General features: G+C 52.7%; 1 protein-coding gene across 3 annotated transcripts; it reads right to left on the reverse strand.

Annotated features, from left to right (window-relative positions):
- Positions 1-7,687: 7,687 nt before the first annotated feature.
- Positions 7,688-19,696, reverse strand: ACKR3 (atypical chemokine receptor 3). Of its 3 annotated transcripts, none has more exons than XM_081813339.1 (2): positions 19,567-19,696; positions 7,688-9,619 (listed from the first exon to the last, which is right to left on the reverse strand). In XM_081813339.1, the coding sequence occupies exon 2, from the start codon at positions 9,591-9,593 to the stop codon at positions 8,505-8,507; it is 1,089 nt and encodes a 362-aa protein (XP_081669465.1). In that variant the 5' UTR covers positions 9,594-9,619; positions 19,567-19,696; the 3' UTR covers positions 7,688-8,504. The 3 variants fall into 3 exon arrangements, with proteins under 3 accessions (XP_081669465.1, XP_081669466.1, XP_006739023.2); XM_081813340.1 differs by lacking the exon at positions 19,567-19,696 and adding an exon at positions 18,868-19,536; XM_006738960.3 differs by lacking the exon at positions 19,567-19,696 and adding an exon at positions 12,476-14,109.
- Between the last annotated feature and the right edge of the window lie 4,965 nt (positions 19,697-24,661).

Raw genomic sequence — 24,661 nt, forward strand, 5'->3', positions numbered from 1 at the left:
GAGGGGTGGACGAACCATGAGAGACGATGGACTCTGAAAAACAAACTGAGGGTTCTAGAGGGGAGGGGGGTGGGAGGATGGGTTGGCCTGGTGATGGGTATTGAGGAGGGCACGTTCTGCATGGAGCACTGGGTGTTGTGCACGAACAATGAATCATGGAACACTTCATCTAGAACTAATGATGTAATGTATGGGGATTAACATAAGAATAAAAAAAAAAAAAACTACATTATATGAACTTCGTAATAAATGCCCTGTATGAAAAACAAAGGCAATCAATACTCAGAACACATCACTTCCCGATACTTCTGTTCCATCTCGCTCCTCTCTGTGCTCTTGGGGCGACCGACAGGATTGCATCTCCCCACTGGAAGGGCCACCGAAGGTGTGCCACGGACCCTCTTGCCTCCACTCTGCCTTTGGGGACATCACACGGGGAGTGGGAAATCGGCCACAGTGGGAATATTTACCCCAGGGGAATCAACAGATACTAGAAATCAGGACTTTTTCTTTCCTCCAAAGAGCCAGTTGTTGAACATTTAGCCAAGACACCCCTGGGTGGCTCTGAAAACACTACAGTCTTAGACCCTCACGCTCCATCCTTACTCCACAGTCGGGAGAGACTCCCTCCCCTGTCCACCCTAAACTAGGTGCCTCCCTTGGAGAAACTGAATCAGAGTCTGGGCTCTGGGGCCTCAGGCAGGGCAGCCGGTGGTGAGAGGCAAAGGCTAGAATTGGGACAATTAAGCAAAAGTCACGTGGCTGGGACACTCACACCGCCCGCTTCCCTATCCCCTTCCGGAATGCCCCACGTCAGGGCTACACCCAGAGAGAAGGATCTGGGGAAAGAGGCCAGCCTGGGAAGAGAGCCCTGCAGGCACAGAAGCTCAGGTTCTCGGCTCGGTCAGGTAGTCTTCCTGCGAGGTTCCCTGCCAGGACCCTCCTCACTACACAGCGCTTCCAAGCTTCCAGTCGGGCTTTCAGCATCACGCTGTGAACCTTGAGTAGATCGCCAAAGGTCAGTAGCTGTTTGAGAAAAACCCCGATGGGAAAGACAGAACCCAAAACCAGCAAACCGGAAAACAGGAGGAGAAAGGTTAGGCTGGAGCCCGGTGGACACAAGCCTCATGCATGCAGGACTGGGCTGGGATCAGGGGGCATACCTGTCTGCCCACCTGGGTTGTGGGCAGGAACATCCCTGCAAGGGGCTGACTGGTGTCCCCTACACAACGTGTCCACCCAGCAGGTGAATGGGGGCTGATTTGAGAATGATTTTTGCTGATATAATTAAGGGTCCTCAGTCCAATGACAGGGGTCCTTATGAGAACAGGGGGAGACACAGAGACGCAGAGAAAGAAAGCCACATGAAGCCAGGGGCCCCAACGGGAGTCCTGCAGCCCCAAGCCAATGAAGGCCTGGGGGAGCCCCCAGACGCTGGAAGGGCATCCGTCGGGAGGAGCCAACCCTGCCAACGCCTGGATTTGCGACTTCAGGCCTCCAGAAGTGTGAGGCAATGCATCTCCGTGGTCGTAATGCCCCCGGTTTGTGGCGCTGTGTTCCAGCAGCCCCAGAATACAGCCTTCCCATCATCCCGCAGGAAGCCGAGTGCGCAAGTGGTCCTTGCCCAGGACCACAGACATTCAGATTCCAGATCCGCGGATGGACGGGCAGGCTGGGGGAGCCCCCACCAGCCCCTTCAGCCCCCAGTCCCCGGCTGGCGGGACGGAGCATAACAGCACGTGGATGTGTCTTCCCATCTCTGCAGCTGAACTTTGAGAATGCCCACAAGGGGCCGGGCCCCCCGTAAGTGCTCAGTAAATGCTCCTGTTTCATTCATTACACCCCGTCTGTTATGGACTGGGTGTGGGTGCCCCCTCCCCTCACAAAATCCATATGCTGAAGCCCTAACCGCCCCCTCCCCCTGCCCCGAGTGGCTGTATTTGAAGATGGGACTCTAAGGAAATAATTAATTAAATGAAGTCATAAGGATGGAGTCCGATGGGATTAGCGTCCTGATAAGAAGAGATGCCAAGAGCTTGCCCCCCGCCATGTGCACAAAGAAGAGGTCATGTGAGCACGCAGCGAGATGGCAGCTACCCACAAACCAAGAGAAGCCCACGGATGAAGCCTCCCTGGCCAGCACCAGTCCGTGGTGCTTTGTCACGGCAGCTTCCCCCACTGAGCACCGATGGCCCAGGGAGGGGGTGGGGAAGCAGCAGGGAGAAGGGCAGAAGCCGATGGAGGTGAAGCCAACGGGAGGAGACCCAGGGTGACAACTTATCCGGCGTTTGTCCTGCCCGAGACAGCGGGGCTGGGGCCTGATGCTCCCACATTCCCAGGCACTGGCCACGTGACATTTCCCGGCTTCGCTACAGACCCGGAGCCCCAGGGCCCAGGGCAGCAGCTTGAGGGTGCAGGTCAAGTGCACAGACCAGGTAAGAAAGGCAGGGGCAGCTGGGCACACGGGACACACACCCCCGTCCTGTCACCTCTGGCAGTGCCCCGAGTATGCTTTGCACATAGCAGCTGACCAAACTCTCAGCCTAAAGACCCCGTGTGAGCTGGGAGGAGAGAAGGCAATGAAAACACTGAATTTCACGGGGCTTGGGGACATGGAGAGAGGCCAGCACTTACAGCATGGTCTCCGTCCCCTCCACAAGCCGCAGCAAAGACCTGGCAGGCACCCGTGACCCACCGTCACCCTGTCGTAGGTGCCACCGGAGTTTAGCTTGCAGAGACCTGCTCATTCCTTTTGGAACCAGGGCTCCAAGGGTACCTTCCAGAGCTGGTGAGAACAGAGTGCAGATTCCCACCAAAGCCTCTCTCACCACTCCCCAGACATTCTTGTGCTAAAGCCTCATTTTCCGTGGGGGTGGGTGTGGGGGCGGCCATTAAGACCTTTAATTCCCACTTAGAAATCAGCTCCTATCACACAGTGATGAATGATGTCAGTATTCGTTAACTTGCGGCCACCTCTCGGATGCCTTCCCCTTTCCGTAACACATTTACTTTTAACGGTGACGGCATCCCAGCGACTCTCCCGAAGCCTGCCGTCCCACCCCGTGTCCCCTGGGCCTGCCTACTGGAGTCCGTCCGTCCTCGGGCTGGGATAGGAGCACCCCTGCTTTGCAAGCCTTCCCTGATTCCTTCTGTAAAGGCTCACTCCCTCCCGTCAGCCCTATTTCCAGAAAAGGGCCACCAGGATCCTTCTCGCCACACTGCCCTGTAACGGTTTCTCTAAGTCTCATTGTCCATCTCCCCTTCCAGGCTGGGAGCCTATCAAAAGGAAGAACAAAGCCCCGGCCGTCTCTGACGTTTTAAAGACAAGCACAGTGCCTGGCACACCGTGGCCCTGCACAAAGCTCGTGGGACCCGTGATTGAATGAACAAGCGCATGGATGGATGAATACATTAACGGAAACAAGCGTGGAATAAATTGCAGAGAAAGACATCCATCGGTTGCCCAGCTGGGCCACTGACGACTTTTCATTTACACTTCAGGCTCCACACGAAATTCAAATTCTCATTACGGGACCGCATAAAACACAATCCGCACTTTCAACAAGGACCCTGAGAAATGCAGCGGCGGGAAAACCTTTAATGCGTTCTTCCTATTGATTACAGCGCTGCAAAAGGGAATGAAAAGATTAGCTTCAAACACTTTCATGTGAAAGGCTAAAAGGAAGCAAATCCAGCATGGTATAGCGGAGCCCGGGGCCCTTTCAGACGAGCGGCGGCCACCGACACGTCGTGTTTGCGGCTCGCCCCATGATATGTTGCCGTGCCAACATATATTCTGAGTCACCCAAGCAGATTTAATGCCATTGCCACAATGACGCTCTCTTTGCTGTTTCTTCTAAGACTTGTTAAAGGGAAGATTCCGACCTACCTAGGAAATGATTTTAATCAGTTTAGTTCCGGAAATAACTATGGAAATTCAGACCTTTCCATTCTGTAGCTTTCGGCACATTGTCTTGTGACAAACGGCCGATGATCACCGCGTGTCCCCCAACACGTCGGGAGAAATGACATATGATCGGCAGCCGTTCTGAATCCCACATGGAAAGGTCTGAGGGAATAAGCACATGAAAAGCCAACAAAAATGAAGCTTTTGGAAAATAAGAAAAACGCCAAAATTGCCCATCACCCTTCCCATCCCATACAGATGACCATCTGCATTCTTCAGTGAGAATCCTCCCCCGTGGCCATTTATCTCAGTCCTTGAGAAGCCCGGCCCTGGGGAATCTAGACAGAGGCCACAGGTACCGTGACGTGCAGCCATACACAGGTGAACAGAAACCCACTCTTACCCACCAAACAAGCCTGGAAAATAATGTGAGTGCACCAGAGGTTGGATACACAGGTCTTCCCAGCTTAGGATGGGGTTACGTCCCAAGAAACTGAAGAATCGTTGCAAATGCAAACTGCCTACAGTAAGTAAGTCAGTTTCCTGTAACGCCTTAGCCAAACTACAGCCATTCCATATCAAGGGCTATTGGTGTCAAGATTTGGGGCTGCTCACAGGAACTGCATATCTGTGCACCATCCAGGATGTGAGGGGCTTTCCCTGGGAATTCTGGGACGAAGACATGGGGTGGGAAGTGCCTTCTAATACTGGCAGATCTTCTCAAGCATTTAACCCCCTGGAAACCATCAGCCTGGGAGGACTGAAACGTCAGGGGCATGCATCCACCCAGAGACATGCCTGGGGTTTAGGAGCGAAGCCCAAACCTCCAGGAGGGGATTCCGGGGACCTCCCTGCACTTATCATCCCTTGCATTCGACCCCATCTGGTGCACATCCACAGCTCCCTATGGGTCCCCAGGTTCTGAGATACTGGGCTTAGCGTGGATAGGGAGTCACCTGGACCCAGGGAGAAGAAGCCCAGTGATGCAGAATTTCCAGGTGCCTCATAAATAGGCCACATTCTCGAGTTGCTCCCTCGGACCTCCAGAAACAGCCAGCCTGTCGACTTTAAATTTCTTGTTACCCAGTAAGAGATCTGGACACAAGCGTCTGCGGGGTCTCATGCCAGGTTGCCCTGAGCCTACTGGGAGGGCTGAAGTCCATCATCCAGGGGACAGATTTATTCCTTGATGCCCACAGGATTTGACATCCGGTGTTTTCGGCTGCGATACTTTTCTTCTTCACTCGCAGGGACCCAGGAAGCTGTGTATACGTTGGCGCACATGGAAAGCATTCACGAGTGGCTCCCTGACGCAAGCTGCCATCAGATCAGGGCTGCTGGTGCTGGCCTACCTCTGCCTTCGGAGCAGGGTCAGAGGGAGGCGGGAGAGCAGGAAAGCCTCCCCCTCTCTCCAGTGGGGTGGGGGCTCCAGGCCGCTTCTCTCTCCATCCCACACCCCACCCTCTGCTGGAGCTCCAGCCACCCCTCCTGGGGTCCAAATGCCATCGTGCACAAAATCACTCACAGCTTCGCTACCGTCTCGCGAGGCTAGCATTTTCAAAGATCTTTCCATCAGAAGGGATGCCAAGCGAATGAATCTCCAAAGGGAGAAATGTCAGCGTCGGGCTCTCTGGACAATGAATTTGAGGAGAGCTGGGGGCTTCTGCACTAAACTTCTTCCCCCTAGAGCCCACCTCCTATCTAAAACCTGGCACATGGCTCCTTCTCCCAACTCCACATCCACATCCACTTGGGTAGGATGGAATTTCTTTAATATTAACTCATTATCCGCCCCCCCTCAGAGTTCTGTACCCCTTGACCCATGCCTCCACACTCCACCTGCAATGCCGAAGTCCAGAGCCAGAGGTCCCGGGAGGGCTGTTACAGCCAGAGATCAAAGGAAGGGCTTTGGAGTCTGGGTAACCAGGATGAATCAGAGCAAGTCTTCAAGCCTCAGGCAGGGCAAAGAAGGGGATTTCTAGGAGCAGAGGGAGCTTCGTCACCGCAGCATCCCTGAGACGGAGCTTGCACACCAGAGACCCCACAGTGGTCTGAGGGCACCGTGTCCTGGGGTCCGGGCGGAGATGGGAATCCCACAAAGCAAAAAGGGCTGCATGGTTTGTCTAGAATCAGTTCAGCGTCTGCACACCCGCCCTCCACCCCTCAGTGCAGGAGGGGGCAGCTGGGTGATTGTTGTGGGCAAAGGGTGGTCAGAAACCAGAAAAAGGCCAGGGCAGGCCACCAAGTCCCATCCCCATGACCCAACATGGGGTTGGGGAGCAACAGAAAGAGACCCTGCAATAAGAGGACACAGAGGAGACCTGCATAAGCACCAGGCAGGCGATGGTGGGCATTTCTGAAGTTCCTGGCAGGAACAGACAGCGAGGACCACCCCCACTTCCCTACGTCACCGCCTACAGAGCTTGTCCAAAATCCCAGGGTAACTGGGCAGGGGTGGGGAGCATCTCTGAATTGACGGATATGAGACCCCGAAATAGAAATTCGGTGGCGTTACTTCTTACGTTACACCTACGGCACAGCTGAGCTTATGGCTTATGCCTCCACCTTGAATTTACTATTTGGTAGAGCTTATTTCTGTCTGGACTTAGACCACTAGAAGCTCGGAGCCAACTGCAGGCCTTTCCTATTGTCAGGAACACTTGTCTGGGGCACGAATCAAGGGCTTCTCTGTGCCGTCTGCTCTTACTTGCCCTGGCTCTTGGGATCTTTGCCTGTAGTTAAGCTATTGTCCCACTAGCTACACTGTTGTTATCCAACCGGAACCCTGTTTGGAACAAGGCAAGGCACATATGCACCTGAGAACATGTGTGTGTATCAAGTAGATATTTAGAGTAATTTATAACCCTGGTTGGAAAACTCTCAGCCATAAGGAGCCATCCTGCAGCAGGCTCAGTCTATGGGCCCTGGGGGGCTGTCGGGGCCGGGGGGCGAGGTGCATGAGGACTTTCCAATATGGTAGCAGCCCCCAAGCTCATAGGTGAGAGCGGAGCTCCTGGCCGGGGTCCATCCTTGTGTTGGCAAATAGCTCCCTGTGCAAATCAGTCCCATCAAAGGTGGAGGCGGAACGGGCAGCTTCGGGGAGCCGGTCCTTCCCCCCTGCCCGCCCAGATGCACCTGCCTGCTAAGGCCTCCACCATTCTTTCTTGTGGACCCACAGAGCATTGGTGAGGGCACAGCAGAACTGGCCATTCTGACCGTGCTCTTTGAAGCCACTCGTCAGGTGGATTTATTTGGTAATGCACGAGCTGACGATTCGCTCATTGCTTGGCCTTAAGAAGACGGTCACTGATCGGTGTTATTTTTTAAATGAAGAGTTTGTCCTGTACACAGGAAGAGAAACAGGACTTAAACCACAGAACCTTAGCAGAGAAGTGTCAAGGGGCCGTGACATGCGGCCCTGGGGGCACATGGGGGTACACATAATGATGTGAGTCCTGGGTCCTGAACAGCTCTGGGCCAACAGCAGCCAAGAACCTTCTAGCACCAGCGTGGCCTTGAAAGCCACACCTACCAGCCATCTCTTCTCCCGCAAATACGTTGCATGACATTTTCTTAAGAAACCAAAACGCTCAATACGCTCGAATGTTTTTCCTCTTATCTCATTGCATCCAAGTTAACCCCTTGGGTTTTGCCTTTATGGTAGCGCTCTTTCCTTAAGCATATTAGGTCAAACTGACATGCGGTATAGATTTGTACTGTTATTATCATGCACGCCACCTGAATGCCAAACATGCTTTTTAACATGGACACTCGGATGCCTTTTCAGGAAAAACAAATCTTTATTTAAAAAAAAAAATAATAATAACTTACAAAATTGAGAGAACTCTCCGAAACGAGACTGTTCGTTTTGTGCACAGCATTGCAGCCTGGAACAGTTTTGCTCCATTTTGCTTCTTTTTAACGTAACTTTACAAAACTATGAATATCACAAACTGCTTTACAGAGTTATTCCTGTTCCATATCCCATGCTAGTACAGAGCACCACACAGATACAAAACTATCGTAAATAAAACACTTCAGCCAGGCCTGGCATAGATTTATAGATTCATATATATATATATATATATATATATATATAAAATTTCAAAACAGCTAACAATTAATGTCATCCTTAGTCAAAACTGAAATCAAACTAGCTTTAAAACTACAACACTCTGAATATATGTCAGCGTCTTAGCTCCCATACAATATTTAAAATATATTTAAACTTTCAAATACATTTATAAGGTACACTGATAATGAGAAAATAAAAGTCTTAAGATTTAAATACAAATCACCATATAAAACCTCCAGGGAACACAGAACGTCCTATTGTACAGAAGTGCAGGCTAGCCTGCCCCGCGGCGGGCTTGGACACACGACGGGCTGTGGACGCATTGGGACGCACGGCCTCGCACGAGACCCACCACCACGGCCCAAGAAAGAGGGGAAGAAGGGTGCTCGGCGGCCCCCGCTCCCCTCTCCACGCTACTCCGGCCTCAAACCCCGAAGCCACCTTGCTTTACTCTTGGGAACGACGCAAGCCAGTGCCGTGGAGGAAGCAAGCAGACTTGTCCCGGAGACCCCGCAAGGCGCGTCACTTGGTGTTCTGCTCCAAGGCGGAGTACTCTGTTTCTGACACCCTGGAAGCATCGATGAGCTTGGTGAGCCCTGTCTTGGCCGAGTACTTAAAGATGAAGGCCTTCATCAGCTCGTACCTGTAGTTACGACTGATGAAGCTGTAGAGCACGGGGTTGACACAGCAGTGCACCAGCGACAGGCACTGCGTGACGTGCAGAGCCGTGAAGATGAAGTTCTCCAGCTGGCAGGTGAAGGGGATGTAGTGGAGGATGGAGAAGATGTCCAGGAGCACCACCACATGGTAGGGGAGCCAGCACACAAGGAAGACCACCACATAGGAGAAGATGATTTTGCGACTGCTCTGCTTCTCCTGGTCGCCGGATGCGGCGATGGCTCGGGCCAGCAGGCAGTAAAAGACGGCGATGATGCAAAAGGGGATGGCGAAGCCCAAGACCACAGAGATCAGCTCCATGCTGATGAGCCACTCCTTGACGCTGTGCTCGGGGTAGAAGGAGCGGCAGTAGGTCTCGTTGTTGGACGCCGACGTGACAGTCTTCAGGTAGTAGGTGTCGGGCAGGGACACGCAGAAGGCCAGCAGCCACACCAGCGCGCAGACGACGCGGCGGACCACCTTCTTCCTGCGGCTCGAGGTGCCGGCGAAGTAGGCGATGGAGAAGTAGCGGTCCACGCTCATGCACGTGAGGAAGAAGATGCTGCCGAACAGGTTGATGGAGAAGATGAGGTGGGTGATCTTGCACGTGAGCTCTCCCATGGGCCACTGGTTATGCTGCATGAGGCTGACCACCCAGACGGGGATGGTGACCACCACCCACAGGTCGGCGATGGCCAGGTTGAGGATGTAGCAGTGCGTGTCGTAGCCGGTGGTCTTGGCCTGGATGTTCGCCCAGACCACCACGGAGTTGGCGATCATGCCGGTCACGAAGATGAAGATGTAAATGAAGGACAGCGTGTACAGGAGCACGCTCTTGTTGGGCATGTTGGGACACAGCACCGTGTCGACGACGAGGCAGTCGCTGCCGTTGCACGGCCAGCTGCTGTCGGAGAAGTTCCCTGGTTCCGAGTAGTCGAAGAGGTGCAGATCCATGGCGCTGCGGGCAGCGAGCTGACGGCCTGTGCAAAAATCAAACAGAAAGGATGCAATGGAAAAGTGGCTTCGTTAGGAAACACCGGAGTGCCGGTCAAGACGCTTTTCCGGCGCTCCGCACGCTCGGCGGTGTCTTCCCAAAGAAAGGAGAAAAGGAAAAGCGTAGCAGAGCTCCACACGACGACATCAAACGGGCCCGGCATCCAGGTTCGCATGGTGCCTAATCGAGAAACAGGGACTGCTGTGTTCTCCAGACATCACCAGCCTGGCTGTGCCCACAGTGTGAGAGCGGCATGGTCCGGGGGCCCGAGAAACGTCTGACAGCCACAGCGACGCTGACGGCTCGCTCAATCCTAGCAGAGGACAGTGGAGCCATTCTCCCCATGCCCCAAAGAACGGCAGAGTCCATCTGTTCCTGGCACTGCTGTATGATAAGTATCCTGCCCTGGTGTCCTAATGAGAGTGCTTGAGATCCCCTCCCACGTGTGCACCAAAAATGGGACTCAGTGCACTTCACCTTCCTGCCAAATGTGTGTGGAAACCTGGGTCCTGGGCCACCTTCAGTTCTCATTCATGAAGATCAGCGGTGTGTAACGCCCTGCAGCTTGATTGCACCCCAAACCTGCAGACCCTGGGTTTGTCGTGGGGTTTTCAACGAAGGGCAGCCACCCAGCTGTCTGGAGCTGTGGGCCACTGCCTAGGTTCCCCTTCTTACAACTTGTGCCAAGCACAAAAGTCACCACCTGCTGCACTTCTGGGGGAGGGGGAGGCGATCGTCTCAACTGTCTTTCCTGCTGACCTAACATGAGGCCAACACTCTGAACTGTCACCAATATCCACAGAGAATTCAGCTCCAAAGTACCACTTGTGCCAAGAAATGATCATTTCTCCCCAAATGCCCCAGCTAGGAGAGCTGTCTTCTACTGGGGCCCCATCCACTCGAGGGCCCTGAAGTCCCTGCAGGACACGGCCCTGGGTCGGCAGCCCACTGGGTGACCCTGGGAACAAGGGCGCCCCGCTAGGAGTGATCTCACATGCAAAGGTGGTTTTCCTTCCTTCTCACGGGTCACAGGTAATGACTGATCCCAAGTCAAGCTTCTGTGCCAGGTTCATCCAAAGTGGACCCCAGGTCACATAGGAGGATGGGCAACCCTGGTCCACCTACGCTAACGGTATGAGGACACATAGCTGGGAAAAGCACCCATCCCGAGACCAGACCTTCCTGGGTGGGAATCCTGATTCCTTCCTCACTGCTGTTTAACTTGACTCGCTAACCTGTCTTCAGCTGTATTCTCAGGACACCAGCACCATCTTACAGAGGCACCCAAGAACCAAAGGGCCCAATCCAGAATCTAGCGCATAGCAGATGCTCTGTAAATCTCCACCCCCACCCTCCCGTCCCTTTGGCAAAAAGCACAGCCCCCCTTAATTCTTGCTCCACATTTGAAACGACCTCTTAACTGCCTAAGTAATACATGTCCCTGCCTGGAGGGAGATGCAGGGGAGAGCAGGGACGGGCAGTTTGATAGATTTACCTTCAGAACAGAATCCCTGACGAGTGAGACATTCTGCTGCCTCCCAGAACCGGCTCCTTAGCCTCAAAACTCACAGCAGGTGACCTAATCCTAAATCTTAGTTAATGGAGACCACCTGCAGGCTTCTGGGCAGTTCTTCTCCACGTGTTTGAAGTGGCCATCAGTCCCTGTCCCGGTGACCTAAGCAGGTCCCCGTGTCCCCGCTGCTGAGGGGAGAAGCCCAGGCCTCCCAGCTGCAGGGCCCAGAGCCGGGAAGCCGGTGGTCCTCGGAGCACCCCACCAGGAGGATCCCCACGCCCTGTGACCACCAACTTGGGCCAGACCAGACAGACACACAAGCAGAGGAAGCACCCGGGGAGACTCAGCACGATCACGTTTAGGACAAAGAAACTCCTCACATTATGAGACTTTGGACCGCCCCGTCCTAAGAAGCAGCTTAAGGACCCCCAAAGGACGTGGGCACAAGGGGCAGCAGAGGACACTTGGAGGAGCCAGGGCTCCCTGACCCACTGGACTGGCCTCGAGGGTGGCGTGCTTTGAAGCTACGATTTCCACCTCCCCCTGGCCACTAACCTGCCCGGGGCTGACCCTCCCCTTCCCATCCCTCGAAGCCCCCAATTCCAGAAGAGAACAACGCAGGGATTTCATGGTTCTAATGTGGTGACCCCTTTTTTCCTCCCATTTCCTTAAAATGAAGCACACCTGCAGCATGGCCTAGTTTATGAAGTGCTTTCGCCTCATGACCTCATCTGATCCCGGAGTCCCTGCAGAGCGGAGGAGCTGGAGGGCAGTCCGCAGCCCCACAGCTGGGCAGAGGTGGGCCTGGGCCAGGCGGGGCTCCCTCCTCAGTCCACACCGGTGCAGCCCTGCAAGGCCTCGGCACACACAGCCACAGAGCCCAGGGTCCGGGCCGTCCACGGGACCGTCCACGGGACCGTCCACGGGACCGTCCACAGGCCAAAAAGGAAGGAATGAGCCCCAGCCCTGGTTAGCCTGACTGGGTCTAAGCACCCCCAGCTCTTTGCTCACCACAAGGAGTCAGTGAGCGAGCTCGGGCCTCCAGTACGATTCAGCGGACAGGCGCCGGGCACTGCTCAGTGTGGACAGCCAGACCCATGCAGGCATGGGGGTCTATGAGAAGTCACCTGCCTCTCACACCCTGCCCTTTTGGAAATTACCAGGTCAAGGTGTCCGGATCCACCCTCTGGGGCTGCCAACCGTCGCTAATCCCAGAGCTCCAGCCATGGTGGGGGAGGGCTCGGGCCCCATCTGTGGTTTTCACCTCTGCCCTCTGGGCAATGAGCACCTGATTTAGCGATCACCGGTCCTCTGAGCCAGAAGCGTTACCTGCTCGCGGGGCACGGCTCCCCTCAGCTGTCCTCTCCCTTGCCTTCGGGGGGCACGGTGAGACTCTTCCAGCCAGGGCTGAAGGGGAGAACGGAGGCTTTGAGGCTCCTAGCTCGAGTGTGAAAGCCAGCTGGCCCCCCGTCACTGATCTCCCACCACCCATCAGCCCAGGAGCTGAAGCCCGAGGTCCGTGCCCTGACCACCCCCTCCCCCAGGGGGACCCCCTGGGACCCCCTCCCAGGGCGGACGGCCTTAGTGATCAAGAGGAGGAAGGAGGCACAGAGAGGAAATGAAACAAATTGTAGTCCTCAAACCCCCTGCAAATCCAAACGGGGGACTAAGGAAGGAACTACGACTCACAACAGCTCAGCCCTGTCCTTTCGGTATTTTATATGCGTTTGGTTTTGGAAACAATCCAGGGCCACTTCCAGAAAAGAATATGATTTGACAAAGACAATCTGCACCATACGTCCCATGTGGTCTGCAGCAAAGGCCCGTCTGCCCGAGCGAGTGTCCAGGAGGGCTGGGGCAGGGACGTCCACTCGATGCCTTCCCAGCGACGGTGTGTGGCCACCACGGGAGAGAGGAATCTTCCTCAAGTGACACCCTCAGAGTCACCAATATGGCGAACTATGGAGTGTCTACCCAGGCCCCTGGATTCCAAAGGCCTGGCGACAAAGCTCCTAGCAGGCCATAGGAAACCTCCCTTCCTGTCCCGGTTGAGGGAGGGGGCCGCCTAATGGACCACAGGGGCCACTTTAACTCCCTGAGTGTCCCGCACCAGAATCCCAGCTGCCTTCCTGCAAGAGCAGATCGCCTCAGCGGGTACACAGAGAGCCGACAGCATTCTGCGTCCTTCGGGAAGGATCCGCGCTCCTGTCTAAGGGGTCAGGCCTCTGGGCCAGTGTGCTGGTCTGTGCCTGCCGGGAAGCAGCAGTGGTCTGACCCGGACCTGCAGGAGACCACTCTTCCCACTGGGACCAGCCACTCTCTGCTGGGATAAACCGGCAACTCCATTGCTGCCAGCCCGGGGCCAGAGCTTGGGAAAAACTTCCAGAGTCACACCTGAACACTGCCTGCCTCCCTGAGGGCTCGGAGCCTCCGCCAGGGCAGGTGGGAGGATGAGACCCCCTCACAACCAAGTGGTAAGGCAACTGCGTAAAGGGTCCTGACAAAAGGAAAAAAAAAAAAAAACAGGGCTTTGAATTTTCTACAGCTTTTTGATTTTACAAGTTCACACATTTTTCCTCTCGAAAGACTCACGTGTCCCCAACTGTACATGCATGTACTAAAGCACTCTTCATTAGCAAAAAACTGGAGACAACGTAGATGTCCATCGGGAGAGGAATGGTTTGATAAAGTAGCGCGTATCCACCGCCTGAAATACAATAGAGCTGCGAGAAGACAGAGGGGGTCTGCTTTTGTGAAGCACGAAAGTTGCAGCACACCTGAATACACGGACGTAAAAACCAGAGCAAAAAGTGCGCACAGCTTTATGTGTAAACACACGCGCACGAAGGCAGAGAAAAAAGACCAGCGGGAAGGACAAAAGCTTTGGGCGGCCAGGGTAGGGTGGGGGCACAAAGGGGGCTTTGTAGATTTTACTCCGTAAACTTCTGTACAGTTTGAAATTTGACATCAAGAATTAGGTAGATTCTAGGAATGAAGCGGGGGAATTCGGAGGGGTGGACGAACCATGAGAGACGATGGACTCTGAAAAACAAACTGAGGGTTCTAGAGGGGAGGGGGGTGGGAGGATGGGTTGGCCTGGTGGTGGGTATTGAGGAGGGCATGTTCTGCATGGAGCACTGGGTGTTGTGCACGAACAATGAATCATGGAACACTTCATCTAGAACTAATGATGTAATGTATGGGGATTAACATAAGAATAAAAAAAAAAAAAAAGAATTAGGTAGATTCTGATGGAGGGATGTTTCACAGAACATTAGCGGTTCAAGTTCCATTGTCCTAGAGCCCAGAGACCCGACTGAGGGCAGAGAGCTGGACCTTGCCCCCGTCCGCTCCCTTCTACCTCACACTCCGCGTGCTTTCTCTGACTCTCCTCTCCACAGCGGCCACGTGCTCTCGACCTTGTCCCACACCCGCGCGCAGGGAGCATCCCCCTTCCGCCGGGACAGGAAGGGAAGTTTCCTATGGCCTGCAGAGGACCCAGCATCTGGCCCATCCTCCCCACCGGCCTGGGGTCTGCAAAGGGACTCATCCACCATCCCCAGCCCCAGTGGCAGAAGGTTCCTCTTGGTCAATGTGAGGACTTTCCTGGGAGATGTGCCTCCCACTCCTCAGGCTCCTTATTCATCAACCTAGTATCCCCCGCAACAAGTGAACTATGGCAAGTGGCCCGGGGCATGTCGCTGCCTCCAAATGGTGGCCTGAGCTTACCCAGGGAGCTGGCGGTCAAGCCAGAATTAACGTCCCCAAGGGTGGTCTGCACGGGGTGGCAGTTGGCCTGCAGAAAACAGGCCCTCTCTCTGGCCCAAAGTCAGTCTCTCCGCGGCAGAGCCTGCCACGTGTTCGGGCTCCTGGTTGCTGTTCCCCGAAACGGCCTTCAGCGTGTTGGCAAATCCCCACTGCAGACCGGGAAGATTCTTCCTGACCAACCCCCTTAGCCGCTCCTATCCCAGGTGACCGTCTCGTTTCTCCCGCCTCGCCCCCCACCCAGGCCACACATCTGTATGCTGTGTCACTCCACGTTCTTCCTGCCCAAGCCCCGCAGCCTCGGATACCACACCCAGCACGAGGCGGGTTTTCGGTGCGTCCACGGTCAAAAGTCAGTAGTGATAAATCAGGCTCCACCAAGACCAGGGGTCTGAGGCCATCACTGGGAACAGGAGTCCACAAGAGGCTTTTCTGAACCCCTCATCAAGCGGAGACGAACATCAGCCGTTTCAAGCCCCCAAACGTTTGTGGAGCCTCCTCTGTGAAAGGGCACTGCTCTGGGCCTAACAGACCGGAATCACCATGCCCCGTCCCCCAAGAACTCGCCCGCCAAACAAGAAGGGCAAGAAGGCAGCAGGGTGGTGGTGGGTGGCCCCCAGAGCTGGAGGGTGAGGGATTTCCAAGCCAGTGGTTTAGGAAAAATGGAGGGGTGAGATGATCAATGATATGGCATGAGGAGGGTCACTGAATCTAGCTGAGCCCAAGCTCCCCATGAAGGAAAGCTGGCTGGCGACCAGGGTCAGGAGCAAGGGTGCGGGCAGTGGGGGAGTCGGGCTGGGCCTGCCCATGCAGGAGCCACAGAGATTTTGAGCAAGGGTGCGGCTTGCAGCAGATGGTTCTTGGGGGCACAGGTGTCACAAGCCATGTCGAAGGCCGGCAGTGGGGTGCTCTGGGGACAGGGTGCAAACAGGCTGGAGGAAGGTGCTCCCGCCCAGTCCCCCATGGTGCAGGTAAGATTACCCCGGCCAGGCCGGGGCTGGGCACTAGCTGGGACAGTGAGGGGCCCTCTGGCCCTCGGGCTCTTTAGGACCTCTGCCTCCAGGCGACATTTTTTATCGGCTTTCTGCAATTTGGGATCTGGGTCCTCCCAGCAGGAAATTTCACAGAGCAATTCTGTGCTGTTCAGACTGGATCACCTCGTTCAGCCTCTCACTGCCGCGCACCTGCGGACCCAGGCCAGGCCAGGAGAAGAGACCCGCTTATCTGTGGCTCACAGTAGCTCTCTGCACTTCCCCAACTTCTCCAGAGGCTTCACCCAGGGGGAGCCATGCTCTGGCCTCCTTGCCAGAGTCCCACCCCTTCGACGCTAGCTGGCATGCAGTTCAGGTGAGGAGAACCCACACCACCTCTAAAAAATCGTCAGGCAATTGCACATCATTGGGGTCAGCGTTTTTTGTTTTTTGGGGATTTTTTTGTTTTTGTTTTTACCGATGCTGCATTAAATCTACGGGGAAGTCCAGAAAAGCTTCAGCCCCGGCAGACTCCCTGCGGCCATCTGCTAGGGCTGACAGCAGATTGGGGAATGGTCTGTCCCCCAGTGCCAAGCAAACAGAAACAATGCTGTCTTGACTACGACTTATTTCACACAAGTAAGGAACTGGTCTAAATCATTAGAAAACTCAAAAAAATAATAGTGTCAAAGAGAAAAAAAAACTCCCTATCCTGATTCAGATAGAGGCCACCTATTGCTGGGGTCCTCAAAAGACTTCCTGTTAAGGCACGGGGTGGGGCATCCTCACCCACTTTTAGGTATTTGGGGGAGAAAACGAACCCCACATCCAGAAACCCGATCTGGTCTATTGTGCTCAGCTGCCCATGGGGAAGCAGGGTTGTGCCCAGAAGGGCAGATCCAGAGACCCACGTCACAAAGGCTGCCGGCTGGGTTGGCCGGGTGTAACCAGAGCCCTCGTTCCCACCCAGCTCAGGACCTGGATGAGGCAGTGGGAGGTCAGCCAGGCTCTGGGCCAGACACAATAGGGTTCTCAGGAGAAGGCGACTCCATCTTGGCCTGTTATCGTAAAACTCATTGATGATCCCCGCAAAGGTATCTGTTACCACAAGAAAATTCGAAGACGCGGGCTATCCGGACGCACAGTCCTTTCGCTGTCCCTTAGCCAACAACGGTCCGAAGCCACCTGAGTCACTTAGTCCCTCCACTCTTCGAGCGCTTAGAACAAAACAGAGTCAGCTCCCAGACCTACCTGTGGCTCAGCAAAATGTTCACCATAAAAATATGCAATCCCCTCATTACTTTAACAAGGAAAGCACCTACTTTTTTTTTTTCAATTCTAAATTAGTAGATCCTTAGGTTAAAAAAACATCAAATATTCCCTGCAGAAAACCATCAAGTATTCAAAATCAGATAATCCCCTTTTTTTCCCTTTTCTTTTTTTCTCTCCCTCTCTCTCTTTTTTTTTTTTTTCTTGCTTGTTTGTTTTTACTTTAATAGGAAATGTGTGTCCCAGGGCTATAATTTTCTGGACTTGAAAAACACTTGACATGAGCCAGCCTTGGGTTTCTTCCTAAACTCTACCTGAGTGCGTGGAACTCAACTAGAAAGGCGTTCTAAAACCGTTCTTGTTCCTAAAAGTAAAACGAAGTTCAAACCCTGTACTTTTTCGTTCCAAATTCCATTTGTGCCCGGCAAAAACCACTGAGAAAAATCTAAAGTCCTGATCTTGAAGGTTTTTCTCCTCCTCGGTTTACTCTTAGGGTTTCTAGAGTGACGGTCGGCCAGTCTCAGGTCTGAGTAACTTCAGCCACTCCCTCAACGCCTCCCTGAAAACAGGAGCCCCTCTGCCTAGATGATCGCACAAAAAGCCACTGTTCCTGATTAAGTAGGTTTTTTTGTTTGGATTTTTTTTTTCATCCAGAAAGCCTATACTCTGCCTGTTCTGGGTCTGATTAGAAACCATAATACCTTCTCAATTCTCCCAGGACTTGCTGTTAATAAGGGAAAAACTCACCTCCCAAATCCTGACTCAGTTAAGCCCCGGCAGCCTGCCTCGACTATACTCTCTGGAACTTTTTTAAAACTAGGATTGCAATGCATGACCCCTTTTAAAAACTGGACAGGCAGCAAAATACAGGCATTTCTCAATTTTCTTTTGCTCTTCCGCACCCCGCCCTGCGCCCCCCACCCCCACCCCCCATCCCCGGGAGGCTGTGGCATCCAGCTCAGCAGTTGTGCACACATTCAAGTGTTTATGGCAGAGACCTGGGGAAAAAGAGCAAATTGTTTCCAAGCTAGAGCTCCCCTGCCCACCTTTGCTTTAAAGAAAGGCTTTGCATCTGGGGAAGCTCCTGAGCTGATGGAAGAGGGACAGGCAGTTTATCCATTTAAAATCTATAAAAAGTTAAGCACAGACCCCAGCAGCCTCCACTTTCTTTTCTAGGCAAGCCTATTTGATCTCCACATTTTCCTGGAATAAATAAAAGGACACAAAGGCAGCATCTGAGCTTAAAAAAAAAAAGAAAAAGTTACCACATTGAAACTTTGCAGAATGAAGTTTCAGGGGATGTCAGAGCACCAAATACCTTCAAAGAGCTATAAACCATGTCAGGGGGCCCTCTTCCACTTTTGGAAAACCTAATGATCCTGTTGTGAGCAAGTGAATGGAGAGAAAGAGAGAGAGAAGAGAAGAGAGAAAGGAAAAAAGAGAGACAGAAAAGAAGGAGGGAGGGAGGGAGGGAAGGAGGGAGGGAGGGAGACAGCTAGTCTGACTTTTACAACTTCTCATTCTCCCTGGAAGTTACAAGTCTTGGCTAACCACCCACCCCTGACCTCAGTCCAAAGCTCTGTCAGTCACCCCTTCAATCTTCATGCATGCTAACAATATTGAACAAAAGTCATGCTTTACCTGAAGGGTATATTTAAATTACAAAATCCTAGACTTGTGTGTGTGCCTTTTTTTTCTAACTGAAGTTGGACTTACCTTCTAAGAGCACAATAAATACTCAAATTAGATTAGCAAGGATGCAATCAAAGTCACGGAGACCGAGCTGATTTAACATTCATTCTTACAGCTTCTGGGCTTACAGGAGCTGGTAATCCCCCAAAGCCCCGAATTCAAATACATTCTGGAATCACAAAGATTCACAGCGCAGTTTAGTGCTTCACTTAAGGATGCCCCTTAATAAAGTGCACATCTTCTGCAGTTACATATTTACGGGCAAGTCCCTCTATTTGCCGACTGATCTACCAGTCAAAAGGGTTAGCAGTGTTGCCAGGCTGTCCCCTATGCCAACTCTGAGCAAGCAGAATGGCCAGTCTGCATTCTTGCTAAGTTCTCCACTTACCCGAGCTTAAACGCCCACAGCAACAACTAAACACCAGATTCCTAAAGCCAACACCCACACGGAGCGTCCCTTCCACGAGTGACTCAAGGAAACCTGCCCTTTTTACTTTCTGCAGCAGAAAGGTGAGCCCCCAAGTTAGCGGACAGGCTTTTGGCAAGGCAGCCATGCAGCATGCAGCCCGTGCTTTTCAGAAGCCAGACCTGCAGACTCTCAGCAACCATCCCAGCAATTCAAAAAGAGTCCTTTGAAAAAGACCGCTTAGCTGAAGAGCAGAAACCCTGCCCGCCGTCCTCCCCTTCTTTCCCAGGCAGGGCTGCGGATAGCAGTTTCCTTACCTCGGGGCTGGGCTCGGGCTCAGGGCTTCCTGCGCGGCTTTGGCAGCGCTCACCGCCTCAGGGCTGAGCAGTTTGCAGGACTGAGCTCTCCGGCGGCGGACCTGCGTTATATACACTGCAGGAAGGCGCCTCTAGGTGGCAGCTCTGTAACCCGCATCTCCCTCCCTCCCGGCCCGCGCCCCCCTCCTCACACACACGTGCAGGCACACACACACACACACACACACACGCGCGCGCGCACACACGCGCACACCCCTCTCGTAAACCCGGGTCTGTCTTTTCCCGCGCAGCCCTGCACCCCACAACGCACTCTGGGGAAACCCCAGCCGCCCTTGACTTGCAAAGTCTAATGAAGCCACAAGGTCCGGACCCCATGGGGGAACATGTGTCAGCAGAAGAAAAACTGCAGAGAAACCCTAGTGCTTTGCGAAATCATCAAATATTTATCTGGTCTCAGGTATATCTTTAATAATCCCATTACCACCAAGAGTTCTTTTGAATGCCTCTTAGCTCAAAGGGAAGACTTTGTTCCCAAGACAAATTGCTCTGACCTTCTGAACTTCGTGTTGATTTATTTGGCCTGGGTTTTCTTTGTTAATTCCTCCAAAACAGAAGTAACAGTTTTGGTATGAGCAGTTAATCGGCACCATTTTAAATACCCCAAGAGTGGGGGAAAGGGCTTTGGAAATAGATTTTAAGGTTTTATTTGCATACTTTTATTTGTAAAGGATTTCGGGTCCAAAGTCCTTGAAAATTTAAACAAGATGGTGTTCTGAAATGCCTACCCAGTGCCAGGCACACATTAGGGGTATAATAAAATGTCTTTTGATAGTCTTTTTTTGAGGTGGGTTTAGCAAATGCTTTATTATGATTAAGTACTATTATTACTGAAATCTACATTCTTATCAGGAAGTGTATAGCTAAAGTTCTGTCCGTGGGACATTTCAGCCTAAGAATGTGTTCCATACCATAGTCACCTCCAACGCCCTATCTAGAAAAATCGACCATAAAAGGGCGACCTAAACTTTCACTTTTAAAACCCGTGCTCACTGAGCTTTTTCCCCTAGAGTAACGTGCAACGCTTTGGTTTTTGGCTTGCTTTCTGCTTCTCGTGGGGTTCCCCAAGGGCACAAATGCGTGGAGGCACCCGCAGGTTCCCACTTTCTCCCCAGCTAAAACTTTTTGAGATTCTTTTTATACTTCTTGCTAAAAATAACAGCAGACAGCCAAATGCAGAGCCTGGAGGGACTGGGAGGTCAAACTCCCCCGCGGCTAGAAGGCCCTGGTGAGGAGAAAGCCCTTAACAAAAGAAATACTCTGTTGAGATCAAAGCTTCCCATTTTTCTCCCTCAGCCAGAACACCAAATGCGAGCGCCAAGCGCACACCTGCTCCCCCGGGGCTACGCTGCCCCGCCCCGCACGGGTCCCCCTGTCGCCTGGGCACCCGAACTCCACCTCCAGGCGCCTGGCGAGAAAGCTGCGCTAAAGAAAAACTGTGGGCAGCTGTGTGCGCACGCCCAGGATTTAGGGCCGACCGCAAGAAGGCTTTTTCACAACTTTTTGGTCCCGGTTTCTTCTTGTGCGTGACCCTGTGTCTGAGCCTGATGGAAATGGACACATGGCCAGCGAGCAGAGGTCGCCTCCGTGACACTGGCGCACACGCTTCGCTTTCTATTTCCATGAACTTGACAGTCTCTTCTTCGGAAAACGCGTTTCTCCTTTGGCAAGCTCGGACGCAAGAGCGAAGCGCCGGGCCGGGCTGGAATCCGCTCTGAACTGTCTCTAAAAGAAAACACGCATGGACGAGAAACGTGCTACAGGATGCAGTCGCTAAAGTGGAGGAAGGAAAGCCCAACGTAGTTGTTAAAAACAACAACACCAACAACAACAGCAACACCCCGGGTTAGGCGGTGAGGCCCGCCCTCCCCACCGGGTTTGCGGAGCACCCGGGACCCCGCCCCTGCTCGGCTGCGTGCGCCCCGCCCCCGAGCGGGCGCCACAACCCAGCCCTGGGGAGAATGAGAGGCCAAGTGAGCACCGCTTTGTCAGGGGGCTGGATTCCAGCACCGCGGGCCCTAAAATGTCTCTTGGAACCTTTGCGGGTCTGCCCCAGCTTTGTGGAAGGATCGCGTTTGTAAGGGAGGCATCACACACAGTGGTTAGCTTGGTAGGAATGAGTTTGGTCACCCCCGCTAGGAAAGTCCGAGAAGGCAGGATTGGGCAGGTGTCGCTAGAGCTGTCCCAGCTGACTCAGGACTGAGCTCTTGCTGCGCTTTCTAGCCCTGAATACTTGGTGGAGCGCGCGGTGGAGGGGTTTTCAGCCGAGCTCAACGCTCCTTCCCTGTGTATAATCTGCACCCGGCATTTTAGACTCCACAGAGCAGACTCTCCCCCTCTGACCTGATTTGCCTGCAGACAAAATCGTTACAATAGAAGCCTCTATTCTTGCTGGGCTGTGGCAGCCGGATCGGCCTGCTGCCGAAACCCCACCTCACTGTAAAAGCGCCGTTATCCTTAGTAGGCTGGGTCTGGGCTCCTAGGGAGCACCGTCAGAATGGAGTCAGCATGGATTCTGGCGGCTGCAACGTGGCCCCGGACACTCTCAAGGGCACCATCGACCTGAAGACGGAAGGCTGATTTTGCACAACTTTGGGTCTTCAGTCCAACTTCACGAGTATCACATTCCAGACTCCCGGAGTCATGGCCCTGGAAGAAGCTGCATCATCTAGTACCTCGGCCTGGTGGGTATCGTCTCAGCTAGCGCTGGACATTCCCCCTGAACAGCAGACACAGGCCCCTTCTCTGGGGGAAGGACCTGGAAGTAAACACAGAGCCCCACCCCCCAAGGAGATAGGGTCCCCAGCCTGGGCTCCCTCCAGACGGGGCTGACTTGGAGCTCCAACTTACATACCGTGTCTCCTTAGGCAGCTTAGCCTTTTTGAAAATGAAGTTCCTATCTTTAAAATAATTATAATTATAATAGGGGAGACTGAGTGGCTCAGTTGGTTAAGCCTCTGACTCTTGATTTCGACTTAGGTCATGATCTCAGGGTGGTGGGATGGAGCCTCACACTGGGCTCCACGCTCAATGCAAAGTCAGCTTAAGGTTCTCTCTCTCCCTCAGCCCCTCCCTACCCCACTCTCTCTCAAATAAATAAATAAATAAATAAAATCTTTTTTTAAAAATAATAATTACAATAAAACCTTCTCTTCTTGCCAGGTGCTTCTCAGGATCAAATGAAAGGATGCCTATGAGAGACACCTCACCCGTCCCAGAGCAGCTACTTCTCCTCCTCCCCCTGCCCCAGGCTGAGGCAAAGTCCAGTGACACAGCGTGGTTTTTTAAGGAATAAAACAGATATATAACCCAAGGCTTGCAACATTTTATGAACCCTTTGGTAACGTCTGGACAGGTTTCATAATAAGAGCGTTTAGCTCCTTGCTGATCTAAGTGTTTTGCTTACCTTCGTTCATTTAATCTTTAAGGTGACCCGATATTGGCACAACTTTTGTCCCACTTGTGTAAGTGAGGAAGGTAAGGCCCAGAAAGAGTGGATAACCTGCCCAAGCTAGTGAATGGAGGGGATTCAAACCCAGGTTTGTCTGACTTCCCAGCACAGACTGTCATCTGGTGCCACAGAAGACAAACTCTTGAAAGAAAAGAGGAAAAGCCATTGCAAAATATAGATCAGGCTGTCTTAGGTTGGGCTTCCTAAAAGCAGAACCGTGGATGAGAATTCGGAGCAACCCATACATTAAAGAAGTGCTCAAGAATAAACTAGCAAGGGAAGGGAAAACCCACCCAAAGCTATGATCCTGGCCAAGTCTCAGCGGCAGTCTGACCCCCTTCATGAGCCTCCAAAGCCGGCAGTCCACCCTGACTTCACTCCAACTGCAGGCAAGGATGCTGGCTTTCCTACTCATACACCCTTCAAAGCCTGGATCGGGGCTGCCGGGTGGAAAGGTGGGGAACATAGCCTCACCCTTCTTCCTGTTCCCACCCTGTGTGGACAAAGCAACTCCAGTAACCTGAGGTCAGTCTCTCAAAGATACGTCCCAGTCACAGGCAGGCCTGGGCAGTAAACCCACATTAAGTGGACACACAGACACACAAGGAGGCCGAAAGGATCTGGGAGCATGCCACCCGAACCCACTGTACTAGGCATCAGTGGCACCTCTTATGTCAATTTTGACCCAAATAAGAGAATACTCACTAATTAACACTCAGACCAACTTGTTTCTACCTCAGGACCTTTGTACCTGACATTTTCTCTTCCTGGAAAGCTCTGATCGTTGTATGGTTATGTCCTTCCTGTTGTTCTAATGTCGACTTAAATATTTATTTTTAGAAAAACCTTCTTTCGCTGCTCCGGTCCATTCCAGTTACTCTGTCATTATCCTACATTCTCCACAGAACTTACTGCCAACCAAAGTTTCCAGTTTAGTATTTGTCTTCTCCCCACCAGAGTATAAATTCCTTGAGGGTAAGAATGTTGCTATGTTGTTCACTGTTATATCCCCGTGGTCTCACAGGGTGCTTGGCACACGGTGGGGGCTCATAAATATTAACTGAATGAATAAACTCAAAAGAATCTCACTTTTGAATCAGGTTCTTGCCCTCCCCGTATTTCACTCACCTTCTGCCTCATAGAAATGGTTCAGGGGTCAGTTAGGAAAGATCCCCCAAAAATGTTTTAGAAAGACTTAAAATATATATGTTGAAAGTGGGGAAAAATATGAATAGGTACTTCACACCAAGTTGTGACCCCTAAAAATATGAAAAGTGTGCAACTTCCTTAGTCATTGGAAAAATACAAATTAAAACACAGTGTCGTTACAACTGCACACCCCCAGAAAGACTAACATGAAAATTAGAGAATGTTAGCAAGATGTGGAACGACCAGTGTGCTCCCACACTGGTGCTTCTCAGACTATGTGGTGAAGGACAGTGTTCTTTTTGGGTTTTTTTTGGGGGGGGTGTTGTTTTTCTTTTTGTTTTTTGTTTGTTTGTTTGTTTGTTTAGATTTCCGGTGCAATGCACACCGAGACATGGTCCCACTGAGCATGACTAGGAAGGAGCTTCTGCCACTGTGTTT

Source organism: Leptonychotes weddellii, chromosome 3, assembly GCF_054177405.1.
Source record: "Leptonychotes weddellii isolate Sample4059 chromosome 3, ASM5417740v2, whole genome shotgun sequence".
NCBI lineage: Eukaryota > Metazoa > Chordata > Mammalia > Carnivora > Phocidae > Leptonychotes > Leptonychotes weddellii.